This window comes from Acomys russatus, chromosome 18 (assembly GCF_903995435.1).
Source record: "Acomys russatus chromosome 18, mAcoRus1.1, whole genome shotgun sequence".
NCBI classification, from domain to species: domain Eukaryota; kingdom Metazoa; phylum Chordata; class Mammalia; order Rodentia; family Muridae; genus Acomys; species Acomys russatus.
The window spans coordinates 61,623,558-61,646,304 of record NC_067154.1 but is presented as its reverse complement, the minus strand read 5'-3'; the positions used below and the strand labels follow the sequence as shown (position 1 = coordinate 61,646,304).

The following is a 22,747-nucleotide window of genomic DNA, read 5'->3' as shown; positions in this document are numbered from 1 at the left end:
AAAGCTGAACTATGTCGGCTTGCACTTCGCTGCTTGTCTTTATTTTATACAGAACAAGGTAGATGCCCAGGAATCACACTGATTGGTGCTTGCTCTTCACTTTTCCTCTGTAGACCTTTAACAGCACTACTGAAAGGCAACTTCACAGAACCCCAGAGCAGGAAGGTCTCCACCTCTGGGAGGCGGCCAAGGTGGCTAAGTGGGTCAAGGCACTTGTCATCAAGCTTGAAACCGAAACTTGTCATCCAGCCTTCAATCCCCCAGGACCCAGGTGCTAGAGGAGGAGAGCCTGTTCCCTAAAGCTGCTCTCTGATCTATGTATGCCCAGGCACAGCGTGCCACGAACCCCGGGATTGACTTTTTCCTCCGACTTGAAACTCTGCTCCAGCCCCTCGTCCTGCTGGCCCATCTTCTCCCAAGGCCGACAGAGGCAGGACAGACCCCGCTCTCTGCAGGACCCATGAAGCCCAACTGTCTATCACTTCCCCCGCGCAGCATGACTGACCTCTGTCCTTCCAGCACCACCCACATATGACAGGCCAGATCGCAGTGGGCCAGGGTGACAGCCACCTCTCTGGCCTGCTCTGAACACTGCCTGCAGCACGGGCCTGTTGGCGTCAAGTGAGTGGGACTGAGGAGGTCTCTCACACTCTGCACCTGACGCTGGACTCATTATCTGTGTCCCAACTTCCCTTGCTCATCCTCTGTCCACAGTCACGATTCGGTCAGGGCCCTCTCACTCCCTCAGAACCCCATCCTTGACACAGCTGTTAGGATTCAGACAACACCAACTACACTCCTGACACTATCACACTTTCAGGCAGACAGCACTATTGCACTTGAAAATTTTCCTTAACCCGAATTTACATAAACTATCAATACAGAGTCACCAGCTGCTACTATACTTCCCTCCCTCCTTCCTTCCCTCCCTCCCTCTCCTTCCCTCTCCTTCTCTCTCTGCTTAAAGTTTATTGCTTCAAAACTTTTTAAGACTTAAATCTTTATGGAAAAAAATTTCAAGTTCCATAGATATCAGCAATCCACAAAGTCCAAGGGGCTTTTGAATAGTTCTTTTTAAAATCAGTATCAGAAGAAAAGAAAATCTCACTTCCCATTTGAAAAAAAAAGCATGCACGCATATGTGAGGCTAACTGATCATAGCTGTGTCAGTCACAGGGTGACAGGAAAAAGGCACCACCATAAAAGGACGTCTGCTCAGTTCTCTTAAAGAAACATGCCCAGCTTAACTAACCTCACTCCGGGCAAACACCGACCGCTCCGACGGAGGCCCTAGCCACCCTCTGATATGTAAGTACCAGACACTCTTTTCTTTAAGTTAAGAAATACTTTGAAAACCTAAGTTTTAAGGTAAAAGTGAAAGAAAGAACTATATTGACTAACTAGCTGTAATAACTGGCTGTTTAGATTTCTTTGGGGTTACTAAGTGACATGGAAATAATGAATGAAACGTTATTTTATGCACTTTTGTGTGAACTCACATACCGTATTTCAGGGCTTTTTACTATAAAGAGAAAGGAACACTAAGCTAGAGCGTTCCCTCATTTGGATATACTTTATGTGCAATATAACCAGTTACTCTAAGTTCTTAAAATGTATTCCATTTGACTCCCTGGCAAGCATTTACCCACAGGAAAGTTCTTCTGACAGCTAACTGTTCTCAGGACAGACGGTCCGCACAAACTTCCTGGGTTAGGGGCTTATCCTCTAATGCATCAGATAAACAGCCGCACTTTCTGCTTCACAGAAATACTTTTTATTAGTTTATCCTCCCACCAGCAAAGATTATTGATCAGCCTGAGCTTTGCTATCCAAGAAGAAAAATTATTCTAAAGACCAACTATTGTTAAGTGAGAGAATAAAATTTGCATTATTTGGTTTATATTGTTAGGTGACCAGCAATGCTTTAAAAAGTCTCTACATTTATATTCTAAAAGTTTTTTTTTAAAAAAAACCTTAAAACAAAGAACTACATGTAGTGATTTATAAAACCTCCATTTCCAGAGTGAGCATGAAGGTTAAGAAAACTAACAAAATATAATCCATGAGGGACTTCCTTTAAAGAGAGTGAGGCTGCAGGTGTGGGGGTTCTCCCGTAAGGGTGTCACCGCGAGCACAGCAGACAGTAACAGGTAGGAGAAGGGCCAGAGCTCAGTCCTCAGACCTGGGCTCTGACCTCTTGGTCTCATGCAAGTTGCTTTGGTTGCTTCATTCGTAAAGTGGGAGAGATGTTACTGACCCGCTCTTCTGGCACCACCTCTCCTAGTAAACGCTGGGACACTGCAGACCACCCCCGCCGCCCACCAGCCCCCACAGGGGGGAACTCCGTGCCTGTCACTTCTGTGCGAGCTGTTTTCTTGAGCTTGTCGGAAGGAAGACGTCTACTTTGAGGAATATTCTATGTGAGGGCTCTGGTGTGCTTTCTAGTATCTCAGAGCGCTTTTCTCTGGGGCTAATGGTGCTTTGTGAACTAAAACTGCTGGGCACATGGTTCCACAGGCAGCCTCGCCTCGGCCTTGTATGATACGTGGGTGGCTGTGGTAATAAGTCCTTTTATAAGTTTTTGGCGGGCTTCCTAGAGTTAATTAGTGCTGTGATCCGTCATCTAGTGGAGTAAACACTGTGACAACTGAGCTCTCTCCAGGACTTCCAAGCATGCGAGGAATTTACTAGAGAGTTACCAAGGCAGCCTACAGCAGCCTATGGTGTAAAAGTGTCCATGCGAGGTTGCGAATCTTGACCTGTGGACAGCAATAAATGAAGGTGTTTACAGGTGAGGTACTGGAGGGGAGCAGTGTCCTCCTGTCTGTCTCGGGCTGTTTGTACAATCCTGACCATGGTTAGGAGACTAACTCATGCATGCAGAACCCTCTGCATGTTGTGGAGGTCCCAGACTCACAGGGTTCTGATAGCCCCAAGTGGATAGAAAGCATATACTGTTCGATGGCCGCCTGGCCCTAGAACGGAGTAAAGGGTACATCAGAAGCATAGAGCTGTGCTGGGCACATCATCAGAAGCATAGAGCTGTCCTGGGCACATCATCAGAAGCATAGAGCTGTGCTGGGCACATCATCAGAAGCATAGAGCTGTGCTGGGCACATCATCAGAAGCATAGAGCTGTGCTGGGCACATCATCAGAAGCATAGAGCTGTCCTGGGCACATCATCAGAAGCATAGAGCTGTGCTGGGCACATCATCAGAAGCATAGAGCTGTCCTGGGCACATCATCAGAAGCATAGAGCTGTCCTGGGCACATCATCAGAAGCATAGAGCTGTCCTGGGCACATCATCAGAAGCATAGAGCTGTCCTGGGCACATCATCAGAAGCATAGAGCTGTCCTGGGCACATCATCAGAAGCATAGAGCTGTGCTGGGCACATCATCAGAAGCATAGAGCTGTCCTGGGTACATCATCAGAAGCATAGAGCTGTGCTGGGTACATCATCAGAAGCATAGAGCTGTCCTGGGCACATCATCAGAAGCATAGAGCTGTCCTGGGCACATCATCAGAAGCATAGAGCTGTCCTGGGCACATCATCAGAAGCATAGAGCTGTCCTGGGCACATCATCAGAAGCATAGAGCTGTGCTGGGTACATCATCAGAAGCATAGAGCTGTCCTGGGCACATCATCAGAAGCATAGAGCTGTCCTGGGTACATCATCAGAAGCATAGAGCTGTGCTGGGTACATCATCAGAAGCATAGAGCTGTCCTGGGCACATCATCAGAAGCATAGAGCTGTGCTGGGCACATCATCAGAAGCATAGAGCTGTCCTGGGCACATCATCAGAAGCATAGAGCTGTCCTGGGCACATCATCAGAAGCATAGAGCTGTGCTGGGTACATCATCAGAAGCATAGAGCTGTGCTGGGCACATCATCAGAAGCATAGAGCTGTCCTGGGTACATCATCAGAAGCATAGAGCTGTGCTGGGCACATCATCAGAAGCATAGAGCTGTCCTGGGCACATCATAATACGTCCTGTCCTGGATGTGACTGAGTTTAAACTCAGCAGCTCCAGCTGTGACCTGAGCCACTTAGGCTTCAGTGAGGGCCACAGTCACTGGGTTCTCTTTTGACAGAGAGCTCTCCAGCAGGATAGTGAGCTGAGATTTGAGCAGACTCTTCGATCTTTGGGGGTGTAAGAACTGCCGTCACACATCCCCACTCTCAGAATTTCACAGAGTGAGACACAAAACCACAACCTCAACAGTGCTCTGCCTTCCTAGGGTGGAGTGAGCAGCGTGGGGGTTAGGGGTCAGAGGTCAGGAAGCTCTCTCCTGCAGGAAGCTGCTTTCCAACGTTTTAATGAAAAGCAGTTAAGGAGGCAGGGTATGGAGGGAAGAGTGTGGGGCACAGGTCTGACAGGAAATGCCCTGAGAGAGGCGCTGCTCTGGACCCGGGGCTGGGGACAATGAAGACAGCCTGTGACCCGAGAAGAGAGTCGAGACACAGTATAAGGGACACGGGGTGGGGGTGGGGTCGGGACACAGGGTGGTGAGCTTTCAGCCCGCCCCTGGCTGCTGGGCACCAGCTGAGGGGCTCTCAAGGGAGAAGGTTGTCACATCACTGCACAGCGGAGAGGAAGAACTGCGGACAGCAGGGTCACAGACCAGCAGACAGGCAGATAAGGACATGTACATGGGGTGGCCCGGGGAGGGCACAAGGCGGAGTTAGGGGCTGGAGGAAAAGACTGGTGAACTGGGGAAGGGACTGAGGCCTGACGGTGTGATCTCGATCTCAATCTTGAACCATCCTAGCAAATGACTGAACTCACCCTCAGCTCAGCATAGTCACAAAATGAGGGGGCTTAACTTAGAGGTCCAGCTTGAAGGGTGCCGAGCATTCTGTTCTCGAAGTGCTCCACACCCAGAGGAAGGATGTTCGGCACACACTTTCACTTCAAATCCTGCCAAATGCAAACACAGGCCATCTGCCTTCCTTGTGCTGCATGAGTGGGACAGTGGCCTCTTTTTACTCCTCACAGTAACTTATTCATGGCATCATTTTGAAAAGCCACAGAAGGAATAATTCCTGAAAGGTAAAAGAAAACTACCTGGAGTATGTCCAGCCCAAACCTGCAGGATCGTGTTCAACCACACAGCCCTCCCAGACACCTGCACTTCTGTCAGGTCTCACTAAAGCTGGTCCTCACCCAGTGACCCCTGCGAGGTGACGCCTTGCGAGGCCCTGAGGCAGACTGCAGACCCATGGACACCATTCTGCTGTGTAAAGAGTTCCCTGTGCTGCCAGGTCTTCTGCAGACCTCCTCAAAGATGGTCAGAGGTGGACTACGTCACGGGCTCAGCTGCAGTGTCCAGAGCTGACCTTTGTGGCCTCTTGACTCATCACACTTCCAAAAGCTGGAGAAAGTGGGTACATGAAACAACGCGACAACAGACACAGCTGTCAATCAGGATTCAAAGATGATCGCATGGGAAAATAGCCACTTAGAACAGTGTCTAAACTAGATCACCGTGGCACGTCCTGCCTGATTATCCACAGCACATGGGAAGGGACAATCAGACAAATGGAATCAGGCATTCCTTTGGCAAGCTGGACCTGACACTTGCCACTTGCCCATTGTATAGGCAAACTGCACAGGCAGCAGCTGTTTGGTCAACTGAAGGGGCTGGGAGCAAACGCTGACCTAGTGCTGCAGGTGTTGACACTGGGCTGAACGCAGATATCCCTGTTTAGACAAGAACCAAGCAGCCTTGTCCACACCCCTGACAAATGCATAAGCAGCCAGCTAACCCAGCAAGAGCAGGGAAGACTCCTCCTTCCCGGGAGCATGCTTGTTCAAGGGTACTGAAGCCACCGTGGCTACTGGCCTGAGACATCTGTGCAGACCTCTGTCCCCTCACGGATCAGATCCCCGATAGTCCAGTGTCCTTGGCCTTAGTGCTCCTCTTCCCTTTCCACACATTTTATTCCCCTCACATTTCTCCACAACCTTATCTTTCCTCAAGAGGGAAGCTGAAGTATGCCAACAGAAACTGAGGAAGAACTGGATCACTTGTAACTCTAAAGCACACCCACGGCTCCTATCTGGTTCTCCATGCTTTCGTGGCTCCTCTGGTTGTTTTTCAAGGCCTAAGTTCCATTTTGGAACACACAAGGAAAGTCACTCCTCCGAGTAAGGCTGGCCTTAGTCCAACCTGACCCTGAGTCATATTTGACCAGCTCAAAACACTGTTAAAACTGCATGGAACAAAGTCCCCCTTTTTATTTATGGGGTCAACAGTTGTCAGGATAAATATTAGAGCCAATGGTAACACTTCAAAAATCCCAAAAGCCCAAAGCTACTACTGTACTAGTGTGAACCAAGTCTCTGTGGTGAAGGTTTTGCTCTGTTTCTGTCATGGTGAATCCTAAGAAAAGGCACTCTAATTATCCAAGCAAATGGTTAGGCTAGCAGAAGTCTATGCAGCCTTAAAACTCACAAAAGCTTTCTTGTTGCTTCTGAGGGCAAATGCTTCCTGAATACAAACTGTACATCAGAGCACAGGCAACTTTCTTAAATACTAATAAATGAGTTTTACGGGGACTCCCCCCCCCCCGCCCCTTTTTTGTGGCTAGGAAAAAAATAAAACTGCCACTTCATATCAACATGTCTAGTTATCCAAAAATGAAATGATAACATCTCAAGAAATGTTGGCAATGCTATGGGCAAGGAAATACATTTCTCTCTCTCTCTCTCTCTCTCTCTCTCTCACTCTCACACACACACACACACACACACACACACACACACACACACCCCACTTTCAAGAATGTCAGGGAGGGACTTTGGAAGGTAATTTGCTGAGGAAGAAACTGTGTGACAGGGTGGCAGGAAAGCTAGGCCTCACACATTACACTACAGAGACAGAACAAGAACATAACACCGAAAAGATGGCTTCCAGGGTCTGTCCTCGGGAGGAACAGGGGCTGGGAGGCAGGACACACACTTTTATACTTCTTCGTGTCTTTAGTCTACACATGCTAGACCCAGGGAACGCAGAAGTGATGCCTTTTTCCTGTTAGAGGCTCTAGAATGGAAGGACAGATACGCAGTGTCAGGAAAGCCCTGTTCCTCACGACGGGCAACCTTGAAGACAAACTCCATTTCCTGCACCCAGTTACTACTGCCTATGACTTTGGGGAAAGATGTCAGCATCGTTACTCCTGCTTCTTACTATGTGAAAGGTGGAGTCAAGCATATAATTTCATCAAAAGCATTGTACCGAAACTATAATTCTTATAAATATTAGTGTTATAAAGGAAACAAACTTAGGACACACTCCATGGGGCTTTCCCCTATATAGTATAGTGACATATTACAGTGCTCTCAGGTTTAACTCAGGCACACACACACTGTGTGTGTGTTTTTACATACATATTCTAAACATGTCAAAAGCTGCTGCCTAAGAATGGTTAAAATGAAAATAAAGTACATTAAAATGTAAGTTACACTTGAATGATTAAAAGGTGAATTTGAGATCAATTCAGGCACATTGACTACCACAGCACGCAGGACACTGGCACACACTAGGAGGAGTGCACATGTTCCCCACACGGCAGAGCTCTCCTTCAGTTCTAGGCCCTCTGATTTAAGAAAGGCATCACTTCTGTATTCCCAGGATCCAACATATGTAGACTAAAGACACGAAAAGTACTGTTCACCAGAAGTATGAAGCTAACTTAAGCCTCCCTCACAGGAGTAACGCAGAAGATGACTAGAGAGGGGAAGCAGATCCTAACTCTGAGGGGCTGTGATGAATTGAGATTAGCTGGCCTAAGAACTGGGTATTAGCAGCCAAGGGCACAAAATGATTTTCCTCTTAATACGGAGATGACAAAGTCTACTAAAACAATAGTGTTGAGAACACAGGAAGACAGGAGCAAGAACTGAAGGCAGCGGCAAGGGGGCGGTTCCCTCACGGGATCAATCCCCGAAGCTGCTAACCATCTCCATCTCTCTGACCTAGTCTACATGCCCGCATTCTAAAGTGCTGCCTTTGCCTGGCTCTGGCCCAGCAGTGGTCAGTTAAGATCCCTGCCCAGCCTCGCCTCGGGACCGGCTTCCTCCACTCTTGGGGAGAATGTCCCATGTACCCTGGAGAAGCTGACCACACGTGTCATGCTGTCTGTACTCTGAAACCACAACCTCTCAGTTCTCTAAGAGTGGACGGAGCACCATGGAGAAGGGCAGGCGGTCTCTAACTTCTTAGGCCCATACGCAGTTCTGAGCAGACAGGGGCTTAAGGTCGGTGGGCAGAGCGCACAGATGTGCATAAACAGCGTGAGAGCATGCGCTCTGGAGAGTGCCGGGTCACAAGGCGCTTGCAAGAAGAGCTAAGTAACGTTCATTATCTTACTTCAATCAATCCACGTTGTGTTCCAAATTCAGGCTGTATGGACGTAAGTCCCCAGGTCACTCATATAATACTATGCACTGGCACATGTAATATCCAAGCAGGCACCTTTCTGTGGGTGTGGGTGTGCGCAAGCGTGCGCGCACTAGTGTGTGTGCTCACTTTCCCTCTCCAGAGAAGCATGTCATGTAATCAGCTTTCATTAGCACAACTTCCTGTCAAGAACTAGTCCTGTGCTGCCACTTTCATGTCCCATAACATGGCCGAACCATACAATATTCTACCAGCCACTCGTGGAAGGATCTGAGCTGCTCACAATTTGATCTTTGTATTGCAGTTAATACTGGGTGGAATACTCTCACACGGGGTGGCTATTTGAAACCACGCCCAGGTTTAGCTGTGCCAGATGCTAAGTTATAGCTCATTAGGGTGTGGTGATGCACACTTTTAATCCAGCACTCAGGGAGGCAGAGGCAGGCAGATCTCAGTGAGTTCCAGGCCAGCCTGGTCTACAAAGTGAGTCCAGGACAGCCAAGGCTACACAGGTAAACTTTGTCTCAAAAAAACAAAACAAAACAAAACAAAACAAAAAACACATACACACACACAGAAGAAAAAATAAGACTCACAAAGGCACCATTTGCAAGGTGACAAACACCACGCCTTCCCTCTCTCATGCCGGGTGATGGCCCTAATCGCTACAGTACAGCTTAGCATGGAGACCCTGCAACTCTTCACACTGTTTCCCACCGTCATTTAAGATCAGAGTTCATGAACTTGCTTTGAAAAAAAGCAAAAAACGGCAGGTAAGATTTTCAGGGAGAAAATTCTCATAGACGCTAGAGAGATACTTGTCAGAGTTACCGGTGCCACTCCTCAGTGACAGCCTTGTCTAGAAGCTGCCCTCTCCCTGTGTCTCATCTCCTGAACACGGCAGAGGAAGGGTTCCTAAACACTTTTAGACCATCACGTCATTCTGTTCACTTTCAAGGTGTTCATTCCTGCACAGACCATGAAGTCCTGTTTGTCTTTCTTTACTTTGTTCTTGATTCCCTCACTTCACAGTTGTGTTTTTATTTATTTCTGGTTTTGCCGGACAAATTCCGTTCCTCCCTGGCTTCTTAAGGGAGCCTCGTTCCTTCTTATTAACGCCCATTTCCCATCTTCCTTTTACTTTATTTTAAGCATCTTGAAAATTCCCACTGGGCTATCTTCTTTAAATCAAAGGTTTCTTATAAATCGATTTTTCATTTCTAGATTCCTTCTTCATTTATCTCTGGTTTCTAGTTTAGCTGTACTACAGTCAGGCTGTGCGGTCTGCTCAACACTGACTCAGGGCGCCTTGAGGCTCCTCAGGTGAACATGGGACATGCCTGTGTCTTCAGTGCACAGTCACACCCTGCCTGTTCTGACTCTAGACTTGTTAATTTCTTTTAAACTGTACCAAACTGGGACAACACAAGCACATTTCATCATTATTTTTATATCCTTTGCAGACTTTTTTGGGGGTGGGGGTTGGTTTTTTCAGACAGGGTCTCTGTGTAGCTGTGGCTGCCCTACAACTCATTCTGTAGGCCAGGCTGACCTTGACTAGTCTTAACCTCGGTGGTAAGACTGTGTTCCTATTGGCACAGAAACAGCCCTGAGTTTCCTGTCTCTCTGGCGTTCTTATTGCAGCCGCCCTGTCTTCAGGACTTGGCTGGGAGGGGCTCTCCCACAGCTTTATTCTGAACCTTTCTGAATCACTTTGAATTTCATTTTACTTAAGCAACAAACAGCTGGATTTTTTTTTAAAACTCCAAACTGGTGGTGTTCCCTGCAGCAGTGAGCTCAACCCATTTAATGTGTTGAGACTCACTCCCACTCTTCCTGTGCGTCGTCGTCTGCTTCCCGTCCTTGTTCTGTCCTTTTGCCTGTCCGTCCTTTTTGATTTCTCTGAGACAACAGGATGCTTCCCTGCACTTGCTGGGACTCGCTTTAGGTTTCTGTGTGTGCCGCGAGGGTGCCTCTGTCAGCACTGCACACCACGAGCGAGCTCCGGCTCTCAGGCTTGTCGGAGGTGAGCAGAGCCAGTCCAGGCAGCAGGCGGGCTAGGGCTGGAGGCGGGGGCTCATCATCTTCGATAGAGTTCTTTTCCTTTAAAATACAGCAGCCAGAGATAATCTGAAAATGCTCCTTAACACTCGTGACTTTACGTGACATTTATAAAGACAGTCTATAGAGAAGTGACTTGTTTTTCTTTAAAATATAATCACAGAATTTATTGCTCAGCTTTTCCACTTTTACTGTCATCCACTCTCCTTATATAGAATTTCCTGTCAAAATTTTTAGGTTTTCCATGTAAAGCTTGACATTTGTCTGAGCATTATTTATGACCGAGAAAAAAGTTAAACAATCCAAACATGCCCCGAGGGAGTAGCTACCTGAATTGTGCGTTAACACACCTGGAGAGTGAAGAACAGTGATTCAACACTCTGGAAAACTGTGGAATGTCCATCAAACACCTAATAAAATCCAGACGTTAAAAAAATGTAGCTACACCAGCATGGAGGTTTATTTACTACGACAGCGAGACACAGAACACCACATTACAGCACTCTTACTAGGTTCCTCACACACTGCGCCCCCATTCTAAACTGTCTTGTTGGAAGCAGCTTGAGTCTCTCCGAGCACACACCCCACCAGAGAGCAGAGTGCTGCCCTGAGGCCCTGCAGACTTGGCTTCTTTCCAGTTTGAGACTGAAAGAGTCTCACTAAGATGCCCTCGAACCTGTGACGTCCCTGCCTTGGCCTCCAGGATAGCTGGGTACAGTTATACACCTTACATTTATTTTTATTTTTCTCCTTTTAAAAAAATTTAGTTATAAATACTCTTTTTTTTTCCCCAATTCTTTTTTCCTTAAGAAAGCTTAACTTTCAGTTCCTATCATGTCCCAAGATTCCCTCTCATACTTAGGAGGTGAGCTCAGGTCAGACACTGAGGTCAGCTTGGTTTTCACTACACGTATCACTGATTTCATTTCCTGGCAGCGATATGCGTTTTGGCAGGAAAAAAAAATGTTCAACCCAAATTTAAATTAAAAGCCAAGCTCAATGCCTGTCTAATGGTGGGCGGCCTTACGTGATTTTGTTCTTAACCACACAGTGGTTCAGAAAAGGGGGTTTCTGTGTGAAGTTAGTGCACTTGACCTATTTAGATGGCTCACCAAAGCCACTGACTGCAAAAGTAAACACAGGCATGTTATTCTTGGTTTACTCCAGTTCAAGCATACATGCTGAACATGTGGAGGCAGATGTACAAATGGCTGCGCTGCTGGGCTGAGTGGTTTTGGCTAACAGCCCTTCCTTGCTTTCTTCCTAGTGACTCTGACCGCTGCTGGATACAGAGATGGCTAACAATTTTACGACACCACTGGCAACTTCTCAAGGCAATTACTGTGACCTCTATGCCCACCAGGGCACAGCCAGGGTGTTAATGCCACTGCATTACAGTCTTGTCTTTGTCATTGGTCTGGTTGGAAACCTGTTGGCCTTGGTTGTCATTGTTCAAAACAGAAAGAAGATCAACTCGACCACTCTCTATTCAATGAACCTGGTGATTTCCGACATCCTGTTTACCACAACTTTACCCACCCGGATAGCCTACTATGCCCTGGGTTTTGACTGGAGGATGGGTGATGCCCTGTGCCGGATAACTGCTCTGCTGTTCTACATCAACACGTACGCAGGTGTGAACTTCATGACCTGCTTGAGCATAGACCGCTTCTTTGCCGTGGTGCACCCTCTGCGCTACAACAAGATTAAGAGAATCGAGTATGCAAAGGGCGTCTGCGTGTTCGTCTGGATTCTGGTGCTCGCTCAGACCCTGCCACTGCTCATCAAGCCCATGTCAAAGCGAGAGGCCGACAAGACGACGTGCATGGAGTATCCAAATTTTGAGGAGACGCGCTCTCTGCCATGGGTCCTGCTCGGAGCCTGTCTGCTGGGGTACGTGCTGCCCCTCGCCATCATCCTCATCTGCTACTCGCAGATCTGCTGCAAGCTCTTCACGGCTGCCAAGCAGAACCCGCTGACGGACAGGTCGGGGGTGAACAAAAAAGCTCTGCACACGATCGTCCTCATCATCGCTGTGTTCGTTCTCTGCTTCACGCCCTACCACATCGCCATCATCCAACACATGGTCACGAAGCTCTGCACCCCGGGCGGCCTGGACTGCGGCCCCAGGCACTCCTTCCAGGTCTCCCTGCACTTCACCGTGTGCCTGATGAACTTCAACTGCTGCATGGACCCCTTCATATACTTCTTCGCGTGCAAAGGGTACAAGAGAAGGGTCATGAAGATGCTGAGACGTCAAGTGAGTGTGTCAATTTCCAGCGCAGTGAGGTCAGCCCCTGAAGAAAATTCACGAGAAATGACGGAGTCGCAGCTGATGATCCACTCCAAGGCCTCCAATGGAAGGTAAAGGGCGCATGGGACTTTGCAGCAAGGCAAGCCTCGCCGGGCCCTGCAGAGCCGCTGAGCAGCTCCCAGTCCGGCGGGACATGACTTCCCACCAGCAACGTACTAAGATCCAGACCAGCTCAAGGGAACAACAAAAGCGAGCTCTATTTCATAGATGAAACATAATATATACAGAGCATAAGTAGTCTTGATGTAAAAAGAAACATCCTAAGATCCTAAGAACCCAATCATTACTATTCCCTGATTTCACTATATATTATCAGTGTAAAAATGTTAATACTGTATTATAAGAAACATATTTCTTAATTTACGCCTCTTTCAATTTTAGATTTTTATCTCCTTAGTATTATGTTTTTGTTTGTTTGTATTGTTCTGAGACAACTGTTTTAAGGAACATTTTGAGAGACAAAGAACAGGATGTAACAAAAGTATCAATATGCCACTGTCAACTGTCATCAGAAGTTACAAGTATATTAACAAACTGTGGACTGAAAAGGAATGGTAGAAATGTTGTGGTGACAGAGGCAATGAAAGCCTCAAGCTCATCCCTAAACAGCCAGGATAGCATTTTTGGACCATTACTCTGAAATGTGACAAGAGCTTTCTGTGGCCATACACAGTGGAAAACACGCCCACATGGCACCTTCTTTTTAGAAAATAGAAAATACGCATGCCTGCTTTCTTTTCCTTGGGTCTCCAGAGGATTGTTTCAGATTGGCAGTGCCTGGTATTTGTACACCTTTAGACTAGGCTATGAGAAGTGGGTCAGTGAGGGTTACAATTACAACTGTCATACTTGCCTAAATAAATCAGGAAGTAAAACACACAATTTATAAATGATGGTTTTCAGGATGTTTTTTCCTTTTTTAAACTTTTAAAAAAAGTTTTGCCTGCAGTGAGCAGTGCACCATGTGTGAGCAGTGCCTGCAGAGGCCAGAGAGTGTCAGTTCCCCTGGGACTGGAGTTCCAGACACTGTGAGCCAGCATGGAGGTGTTGGAAATTGAACAGGGATCCTCTGAGAGAACACCAGGGTTCTTAACCACTGAGCCGTCTCTAAAATCCCCTTTTCTCCTTTGAGACAGAGTCTAGCTATGTCAGTCTAGCTGATCTGGAACTCTCCACACAGACAGCCTAGCCTTAGACTGGTGTGTGATCCCCCTGCCTCCCTAGTGCTGGGACTACAGGTGAGCGCCATGTGCTGCTGGGACTCTCCGTAAGATCACACACCTGCTCCTACAGATACCTTAACAAGGCAGCACGGCCTCCGTACACTCTTAAATTGGCCTGTTCAAATGTGCCCAACACCTGGCCCTGAAATCTCCTGTTCAGTAGTCTCTCACTTAGCAATAGTATCAAGTCAGGCAACAGGAAGAGATAAAACACTACCCCATGAGCCATAATTGCAATTGTTATTGAGGTGTATGCCCTGGAAAGACTTCACTTTAATAAAATGAATCTGTTTTGTCCTTTGTCTTTTGAGACAGAGTCTCATTATACAGCCCAGGCTGGCCTGGAACTCACTATGTACACCAGGCAAGTATTTAACGAAGTATCTTCCTCCAGCACACACTTGTAACCCCACACGTGGGGGCTGAGGTAGAAGGCCTGTACTTGGGTTACAGACTTATCACAGCAAGCCCCACTTGATGCTGTGTCAGCCTCCTGAGTGCTGAGATGGCAGGTGTGTGGACCAGGCCCAGCTTGGCAAATTAACCTCAATCCTCATTACTGTAACTTTACTTCGCACAGAAGGCGCAAATTTTGTCAATTTCACAGAATGGAAGCACTAAGAGCAAATGGCTGAAGTCTGGGTCGTGATTCCTTTTCCTTACCCATCTATGAGCCTCCCAAGTGAGGGCGGGAAGAGCTAAATGCTCCACTTTGTCAGGGTGGCACTAAGTCGCCTAAACCTGATCGCTAGAAAGAAACCACTAGAAGGGCCAGAAAGTCTCCTGACTTTCACAGCCCTTAAAGCAAAGTAGTTCTGTGACCACACTGGAGCACAGATCATCACACACGAGCCAACGTGCAGCCTCACAACCAATGACAGGGTGCTCACCAGGCCAATTCTGTGATGCTTCAAAGCAGGAAGTGTGTGATGTAACAGTTTACAGGAGTGTAACATACTCTGTCCTGTGGTAAACCTTGCACCCTCCTCCTCCACCTTACCAGAGATAAGTGACTCTGTCTTGTCACTTGTCACCTTACAGCAACTGGCCCAGTAGTGACCTCTCTAGGAATGCTTCTCTAGGAATGCTTCTCAGTCCATCTGCCTGTCGACCGTCCATGCCAAGACCTTCAGTGCGCACGTCAACCACTAGGCAATTGTTCACACAAGACCTGGGACACGCCCTCCTCACCCTGTGGGGCACAGGGCAGTGCTGGGTCCCTCTGCACGCTGTGACACTAAGCGCCACCTGAACGTGATGAGTGCTGACACTGGGCGGCAGCTGCCCACACGCACCTGGGGAATGGGGAGCTGCTCAGCCGCTCCCTCTTGTCTTGTCATCTAAGTTCTCTTTATTGGGCAGTCAGAACCCTGGCTGTCCCGGACTCTCTCTGTAGTCCAGGCTGGCTTCCAACTCACAGGCATCCATCTGCCTCTGCCTCCTGAATGCTGGGATTACAGGCATGTGCCACCAAGCCTTGCCTCATTTTTACTTCTAAAAAGAGCATTCAATTAATTTAAAAATTCTCAAAGCTATTAAGTTTAAGGTCAGTTAAATGTGGGGCTGGAGAGATCACTTAGATAAGAGCCCTGGCTGCTCTTCCAGAGGACCCAGATTCAATTCCCAGCAACCACATGGTGGCTCACAACTGTCTATATTGACTCTTATTAAATGCACTGACTCTTTTTTTAAAAATTAATTAATTAATTTATTATGTATACAGTGTTCTGCCGGCATACCTGCACACCAGATCTCATAATAGATGGTTGTGAGCCACCATGTGGTTGCTGGGAATTGAACTCAGGACCTTTGGAAGAATAGCCAATGCTCTTACCCTCTGAACCATCTCTTCATCCCTAAACGCACTACTCTTAAGTGGCAGTTCAGAACAGTAAATATCAGGTAGAAATACAGCACTGGCTGTACTTTGAAGAGCTCAAAAATTTCCAAGCTAAATTACTTTTACTTACACATTCTTGGTTTCCACACTTTTGTGAACATGAAGGGCAGGACACACTAAGTTCAGAAAAGGGAACTGGTGAGCCAAAGGCAGGATTGGGATGTGGCCTTAACTCCACTGACTGGCCATGAAGCCATTGCTCATGTAGACATAACCAAAGGCACAAGAGGCTTTCTTGACACGAGAGGCCAGTAAACCACAAAACTCTTCAACAGGGCAAATCCCTTGACTTCAGGGAGGTCCAAGGTTGGCAGGTTGTGAGCCGCACAACCTGCTGCACAAGGGCCGCACAAGGGCAAAGGCTTTGTGTGCACACTGAGTGAGGGCACCCAGAAAGTCTCCAGTCACTTAGTCGACAGCACACTCTGCACTAATTACTAATACCATACTGCCTACTGAAACCTCCCAAGCTCTTAACTTCTCGATGGAATGAAAATACACGCATGACTGATGATGTACAAACACATGTCACACATGTAGATCCAGTACAAACATGTGTGGTACACGTAGATCCTTCGGTTTAAACTAGCCATGTACAGAGCCGGAGCTCATTAACCAACAGCAAAACTAAAGCACAACCTAGCGAAGGTCCCAACAGCGAGGAACGGGAGCACACAAGTGTAAAAGGGACACACCCACCTTAAATTAGCTTAAAACTATTTCTGCAACTCCTCAGCCTGCTGTAATTTGTTATTTTCTGCAAAGCTAAACAAAACAAAACAAAAACCCTGTTCAGGAGCATGTGGGCGAAGAGTGAGGAGTGAGAAGCATGGAGGAGAGGCGTGGGGATGGCAGGGCAGGCTTCTGCGCACAAGACGGCAGGAGCATCTGCTGGACCTGACAGGGTCTTCTGCAGCAGGCTAAGGATGCACTGAGCACCACAAATGGGAGTGAATCCTACCCGTCGTTTCCCAGTCTCCACCCCGCAAGCATCCAGTCACACCTGTGTAGTGGCTATGCGTGCCACACGCCACACTGTGCTGATGAGACAGCCATGAGGCCACGTGCAGGACTCAAGCCCAATGCCTGTACTGCTCACTGAGCACGCAGCCCCTGTGACCTTCCGTGCTAAGGACCTTCCTCCACCACCTTATATGAAACTTAGCCTGGTTCCCAGGACAGCCCATAGCTTCTCTGCAACTCTGCCGTCATCACCGGCCGCCAAGTCCCTCCTCTATCCACGAGTTACTGAGTTCCCCTCTCCTAGGCTCCTCCGCTTGTCTGCTGCAGTGCACACCACACCACATCCGCGCCAGGGTTGGCTGTTGCACACCTACACACCTGCTGCCTCTTCCAGCTGAGCCCCTCAGCTGGGCCAGACACTGTGGGCTTCTGTAGGATGCGTCTGACCCACCAGACACTGCCCAGCACACTGCTCTAAGCAGTTTGCTCCTGAGCGCCACACTAGTTCTGTGAGGAATGGGACGGAAGCCCGGAGGGACCTCAAGCATGCTAAGTAAGTGCTCTACTGCTGTTCGGCTTCCTACTTAACACCTCTGCTCTCCTCATTCCAAAGCTACCCTGCATGAGAAAGTGGGAAACCTGCCCAAAGCTTCAGTCAGGAAGAGCGGGCTCTGAGCTCTGGGTCCTCACTACACTTTTCCATAAACAAACCAATCACATGTCTCCCAGAGAGCCTTGAAAGAGACACCTCCAGTGCCCCTGCATGTGTGCCCTGCGGTTAGTGTGACTGCTGCTGACCCATAAGCTGGGGGAGAGTGACCTGTCACTTCTGGGTTTATGTCTGAGAGAAGTGAGACTTATTTCCAACGCTGCTATCTGGCCACAGAGAGGGCCTCTGAACAAAGACAGAACCACCACTTAAGCCGGGGACTCCAGGTGCATTTGTTACTGTAGCACAGGCTGGCCTATTCTGGGGACTCCAGGTTCATTTGTTACTGTAGCACAGGCTAGCCTATTCTAATAGATTCTGTGTTTAACCTGCTGGGACAGAAGGAACAAACACTAGCGTATACAGCAAGCGTGGTCACTGTCCAGTTCAGGTGCACAAACACGCTCTCCCCTCAACTCCAGCTCCACTGGACCAGTACTCCCAAGCCTGACGAGAAACCCCCATGGTCAACAACAGCAAAGCCCGCATTCCTCTCCTACCCTCTCTAGTCCTTACACGCTAACTTCCCTCCATTGCCCCGGCTGTACCTTCGGAGTCAGTCTGGTAGTTTCTGTCCCGGAACAGGACGCTTCCTTGGTTCTCTCTGCTCTGTTGCTCTGCTCCCTCTACTCACTGTTTAATTCTTACGTCCAAATTCTAACCCTCCTGGGAATTCTCATTTGATGGCTCCCTTTCTTCAATGTAGCTCAGCTTCCACAGTCTATGTCACATGGCTGGAACTGGATGCACAGTACTTTAAACAGAGGAGATGCACATCAGCCGTAAACCTCAGAGTTCAGTGCAGTCTCCAGGACCGAGCCTCTATGGACCTGTTTTCTTGTCAGTGTGTAAGGCACGGTTAATATACAAGTCTGTCCAACCATCATCGGTAATGCATGAACAATATTAGTTCATTCTCACAGCCATCAGCTAAACCACTAATTGTCACGAGGCTAAGACAGTGACCCTTCCTGCCCTCTCTTCTGAGTAGAGCCCACTGAACACAGACGATCCTCAAAACACCTTGCTGACTACAGTCTCCAGACCGTAGCCAAGTGCTGTGCATTATCAAAACCTGGCGGGGCGAGGTCTACATGGCTGCACATCGCAATAAACACTTCAAACATGCTCTGGCCTGAACTGTTGAGCACATCAAATACACCAGATTAGAAGGCAGAACGACAAACCTGGGCCTCTTTTTGTTTGTTTTCTGCTGACAGCATAAGAATAGCAGCACTGGCTCCTCTACTTCCTTTCTCACATGAAAAGATGACATAACTGCTTACACAGTTTTATTTCTGATAACACAAACTCAAACTGAGAGAATCTCCGCAGACAGAAGCTGTGCGAAGGGAAGCACATGGCATGGTTTAGTTCAATTCCAACTGTTTTCCTCTAAACTCCAAAGCCCTTCTCTGCACTGGCATAGGTATGTGCTGACTCTCATTAATTTTCAAAAATTATTTTATTTCTGTACATATACATTTATTTATATTATTACACATATACACAATAGATTACCTACGGCAAGAAGAACTGTAACACAATCAGGAATTATATGAATGTTACATTCTTAGTGTTCTGGCTATTTGTATTTGACAGCCTTGAAGAAGGCATCTTTCCTATCTTGGTGTGTCTAAATTTCTGAATGTAAATCAATGTCCATCACATCTTGTCATTATCAACTTAGAACACCTATCTAGACCTAAAAACATCTTAACCCCTAAACAACTAAGCTTCCTTGTAAAACTAAGCTACCTGGTCTTCAACTCCCTCAGAGACTTGAGAGGGAATAAACTTGATTACCTGAGTATGCCAGGAGGACAGGTTAGTAGCTTTCCAAATGAGAAGATGACAGAGACAGTTTGTTATCTGAACAGTCACCCAAAACTCTCTATAATGTTGGAGCATCTTCTTCAGCCTTCTGGCCCAATATATCTGACAGACATATTTGTGAGGCAGGAACTACTGAGGACTTGCTTACCCTGTCTTGGCAGACAGTTTGGCCGTTGACTCTGCCTGCATCCAAGCTTGCCCCTTTTTTAGGCAGAATTCTGTCTGTGGTAGAAATGAGGACCTTTTGCCCAATGGCTTGTCTGCCATGTTTGAAGCCATCTCCATGAGGAGGTTCTTTGGTGCTCATCATCCTCTTTGAGGGAGGCTGGGTGTTGCCAGGAGTTAACCTGTCTCATTGTCAATGAATCTTTAAAATGCCATATTCTGCATGTCTCTGGGGTTTTTGAAGACCTTGTCTTTCTATAGAGTCCTATCTATCTGCTGTACCTAAGATGTATATGTTTGTGATAAAAGTAGACTACCAATTGATTTAATCTACTAACATTTAATTTGTATAACTTACTTCTTCTAAAAAGCTTTGATAGCACTTTCAAAGCACTGGAAGTAAAGCCTTGTGTTATAACTGAGTTATATGGGCACCGCGCCTCATGTCAGAGCGTGCGCGCTCGCTCGCTCGCGCTCTCTCTCTCTCTCCCTCTCTCCCTCTCTCTCCCTCTCTCTCCCTCCCCCCACCTCACTATTAATGCTTTTTAGATGTCCTGCTCTTTTCTTGTTAGTAACACATCTCAAAGTCTTCCTTACACAAATAACCTGCAGCCACTCCCAGGCCTGTCACATTACTTTCTGTCCCACATGGGAACTACTACAATCAATTCAAAACAAAAACTCACAGAAGTTTTGATTGGTTTTTTATTTCTCCATTTTCTCAGCGTGTGGGAAGATTTATTTCTGGCTTCTGTGCCTTGTAAGAATGACTTTTCCCATGCAGGTTTTGAGAGAAAGAAAGAAAAGCCTGTCAGAATGAAACTGAACTGAGACTAGAAAAGCCTAGAATCTAAGCATAACATTTTCATGTGCTGTGAGAACAGCCTACACTGTCGCTCAGTCCTACAGCCCTCCCACCCTGCACTGACTGCACTGTGGCACTCGCTGCCCATGTTTCTCCCACAGGAGTAAAGTCCCAGGAAGGCCGAGGAGTAGAACGTAACTGGCTTTGTCTGTACAGCCGTGAAAAGAAGACTCAGTTAAATCTACACAGGACACGTGGAAAGAACCTGAAGCAGAAGCCGGGCGTGGTGGCGCACGCCTGTAATCCCAGCACTCGGGAGGCAGAGGCAGATGGATTGCTGTGAGTTAGAGGCCAGCCTGGTCTACAGAGTGAGTCCAGGACACCCAAGGCTACAGGAAGAAATCCTGTCTTGAAAGAAAGAAGGGGGGGGGGGGCAAGGAGGGAAGGAGGAAGGGAGGGAAAAAGAAAGAAAGAGTCTTCCCAGGCTCCCCTGAAACACAGTGCATAACTACTCCTGTCCCAATGCACTCGTGTCCAGAGAGTCCCAGACAGGGAAATCTGATGCAGACACATGGTTAGGAGGCACTGTTGGCCTTGGCGTACAGAATTTAGGAAGCAAATAGTTAAGAGGGAAAACGTGACAAATTCTCACTCATTATCAAATTATTTGAAGTTATATGGTGGACAAAGAGTGAGTAAGGTGCTCTCTTCTCTGTGTGTCTCACGGCTTCTGTAATCAAAGTCTACGCTAAGCCAAGTATACTCTCTAACATTCGCACAGTCCGGTCACAGCAAGGACGAAGCTGGAGAGTGGGAACCGTCAGCAAATGAGAGAGAGGAAGGAAGGAAGCAAATGGGGAAGAGGAGGAAGAGAGAGCCAATCAGTGAGCTGCAGCCTGAGAAAGAAGGCATGGGGCGGGGCCACTCCTGCTGAGATCACATGGGAGGCAGACAAGAGAGGTCAACAAGGCTCTAGGAAGACAGAGACGGTGGGACAAACAAAATATGAACAGGGTCAGTCCCTCTCCCTCCGTATGTCTGTCTGTCTCTCTCTCTCTCTCATATACACACACAAACACACAGAGAGTATTGGTTTTTTGTTGTTTTATTTTTAAAGTTTACCTCATGTGCACAAAGCCCTGGGTTTGATCCCCATCACAGTACTGCCACTAAAATAAAAATAAAAATTTTAAATCTTAGGAAAAAAAGTAAATTCTACGAAAAATGTTTCCTCAAAGAGAATTACTTACTATTCACCTGTGATGTTACTCCACATATTTCCCCCTCGTTGTCGTTGGTACTGATTGACAAACGGATCCTTGGTCTGGTTACTTCTTTAAACAACAAATATTTAAGTGTGTGCTGTGTCAGCCACAGAAGACAGACAAGCTACCCTCAGAACCTCGGCTTACATCACAAGCTGGTATTAAATATGAATTACATGGTGCAGTCTGGGCAGAGAGGAGACTCTTGAGTTGCCTCCAGCTCTGAGCTTTCTAGGCTGCTCCAAAGAGTCAGCCAGATGGTTCTGTTACTTACTACACAGCCCACGCGGCTGCCCCATGCCTGGCTCTCAACCGCTTGGGCCTCTCCTCCTCTTCCCTCAGCTATTTCAGAATGCGACATGTAACACACACAAAGTTCAATTCTATGCTAAAATAGGTGAGACTATTTTTGAGTGTTGTACATCTTGCTATGGTTACCAAGACGTGGTTAGGATTTTGAAATTTTTTTTCTTAGAACAATACACTGATCTGAATGTAAAATCTCTCATAAGGTGCAACTTTCCAATGATAAACAAGAGCAGGAAGTGGCTCCTCGCTGAGCTTCACTTCTGCTTCCCCGACGGCTCTGGACTCTGCTCGGCTGTCTCCTGAGTCTGACTTGACTAGCCCTAGATTTCCCTCCATCCAATCCTGAAAGTTATTCATACTTTTATTTCTGTTTGAACAAATTCTATTTCCTATTGGAATGGAAACTGTAACATACTCAAATATTTTAAGTCTAAGAGGAAGACAGTTAAAATAAAGAATTGAGCAGCAAAGCACTCAAAAAGCAGAAATGAAAACAGATGTTAAACTTCTTTGAAACAAGTTTTTACTAACAGCCTCCGTCAAGCCTATTTCAATCAACTACTAGAAATATCCTATCTGTTAGGGGCCTGAACAAGCATCACAGGTCATGAGCTCCTCAGGGTGGGGCCAGCTCTTTCCAAGGTACTATTTACCTCACATCAGATAGGCTAGACCTGCCACTGAGCAGAGCCTCCAGTCTCATGTGGTAGCATCTGCAAGCATGTCAGGGAGAGCTGGGCTGCCGCAGTGAACAGGAAGGTAGCGACAGCAAAGGCATGTAGTAACA

At 47.3% G+C, this 22,747-nt stretch overlaps 3 protein-coding genes across 3 annotated transcripts in view; 1 reads left to right on the top strand and 2 right to left on the bottom strand.

Annotated features, from left to right (window-relative positions):
* Nucleotides 1–11,041, bottom strand: part of Pcca (propionyl-CoA carboxylase subunit alpha) — an 842,751-nt gene extending 831,710 nt beyond the window's left edge. The window contains exon 1 of the mRNA XM_051160992.1: nucleotides 11,037–11,041. The gene's annotated coding sequence lies outside the window, so the exon portion shown is untranslated. The remainder of the gene's footprint in view (nucleotides 1–11,036) is intronic.
* Nucleotides 1–22,747, bottom strand: part of Ubac2 (UBA domain containing 2) — a 141,985-nt gene that overhangs the window by 53,475 nt on the left and 65,763 nt on the right. The gene's annotated exons all lie outside the window — the stretch shown is intronic.
* Nucleotides 1,173–12,846, top strand: Gpr183 (G protein-coupled receptor 183). The gene is made up of 2 exons (XM_051160996.1): nucleotides 1,173–1,308; nucleotides 11,739–12,846. Exon 2 carries the CDS (start codon nucleotides 11,766–11,768, stop codon nucleotides 12,837–12,839), a length of 1,074 nt encoding a protein of 357 aa, XP_051016953.1. The 5' UTR covers nucleotides 1,173–1,308; nucleotides 11,739–11,765; the 3' UTR covers nucleotides 12,840–12,846.

Coding starts and splice junctions, on each gene's coding strand:
- Gpr183 (XM_051160996.1), top strand. CDS start 11,766: ATGGCTAACAATTTTACGACACCACTGGCAACTTCTCAAGGCAATTAC.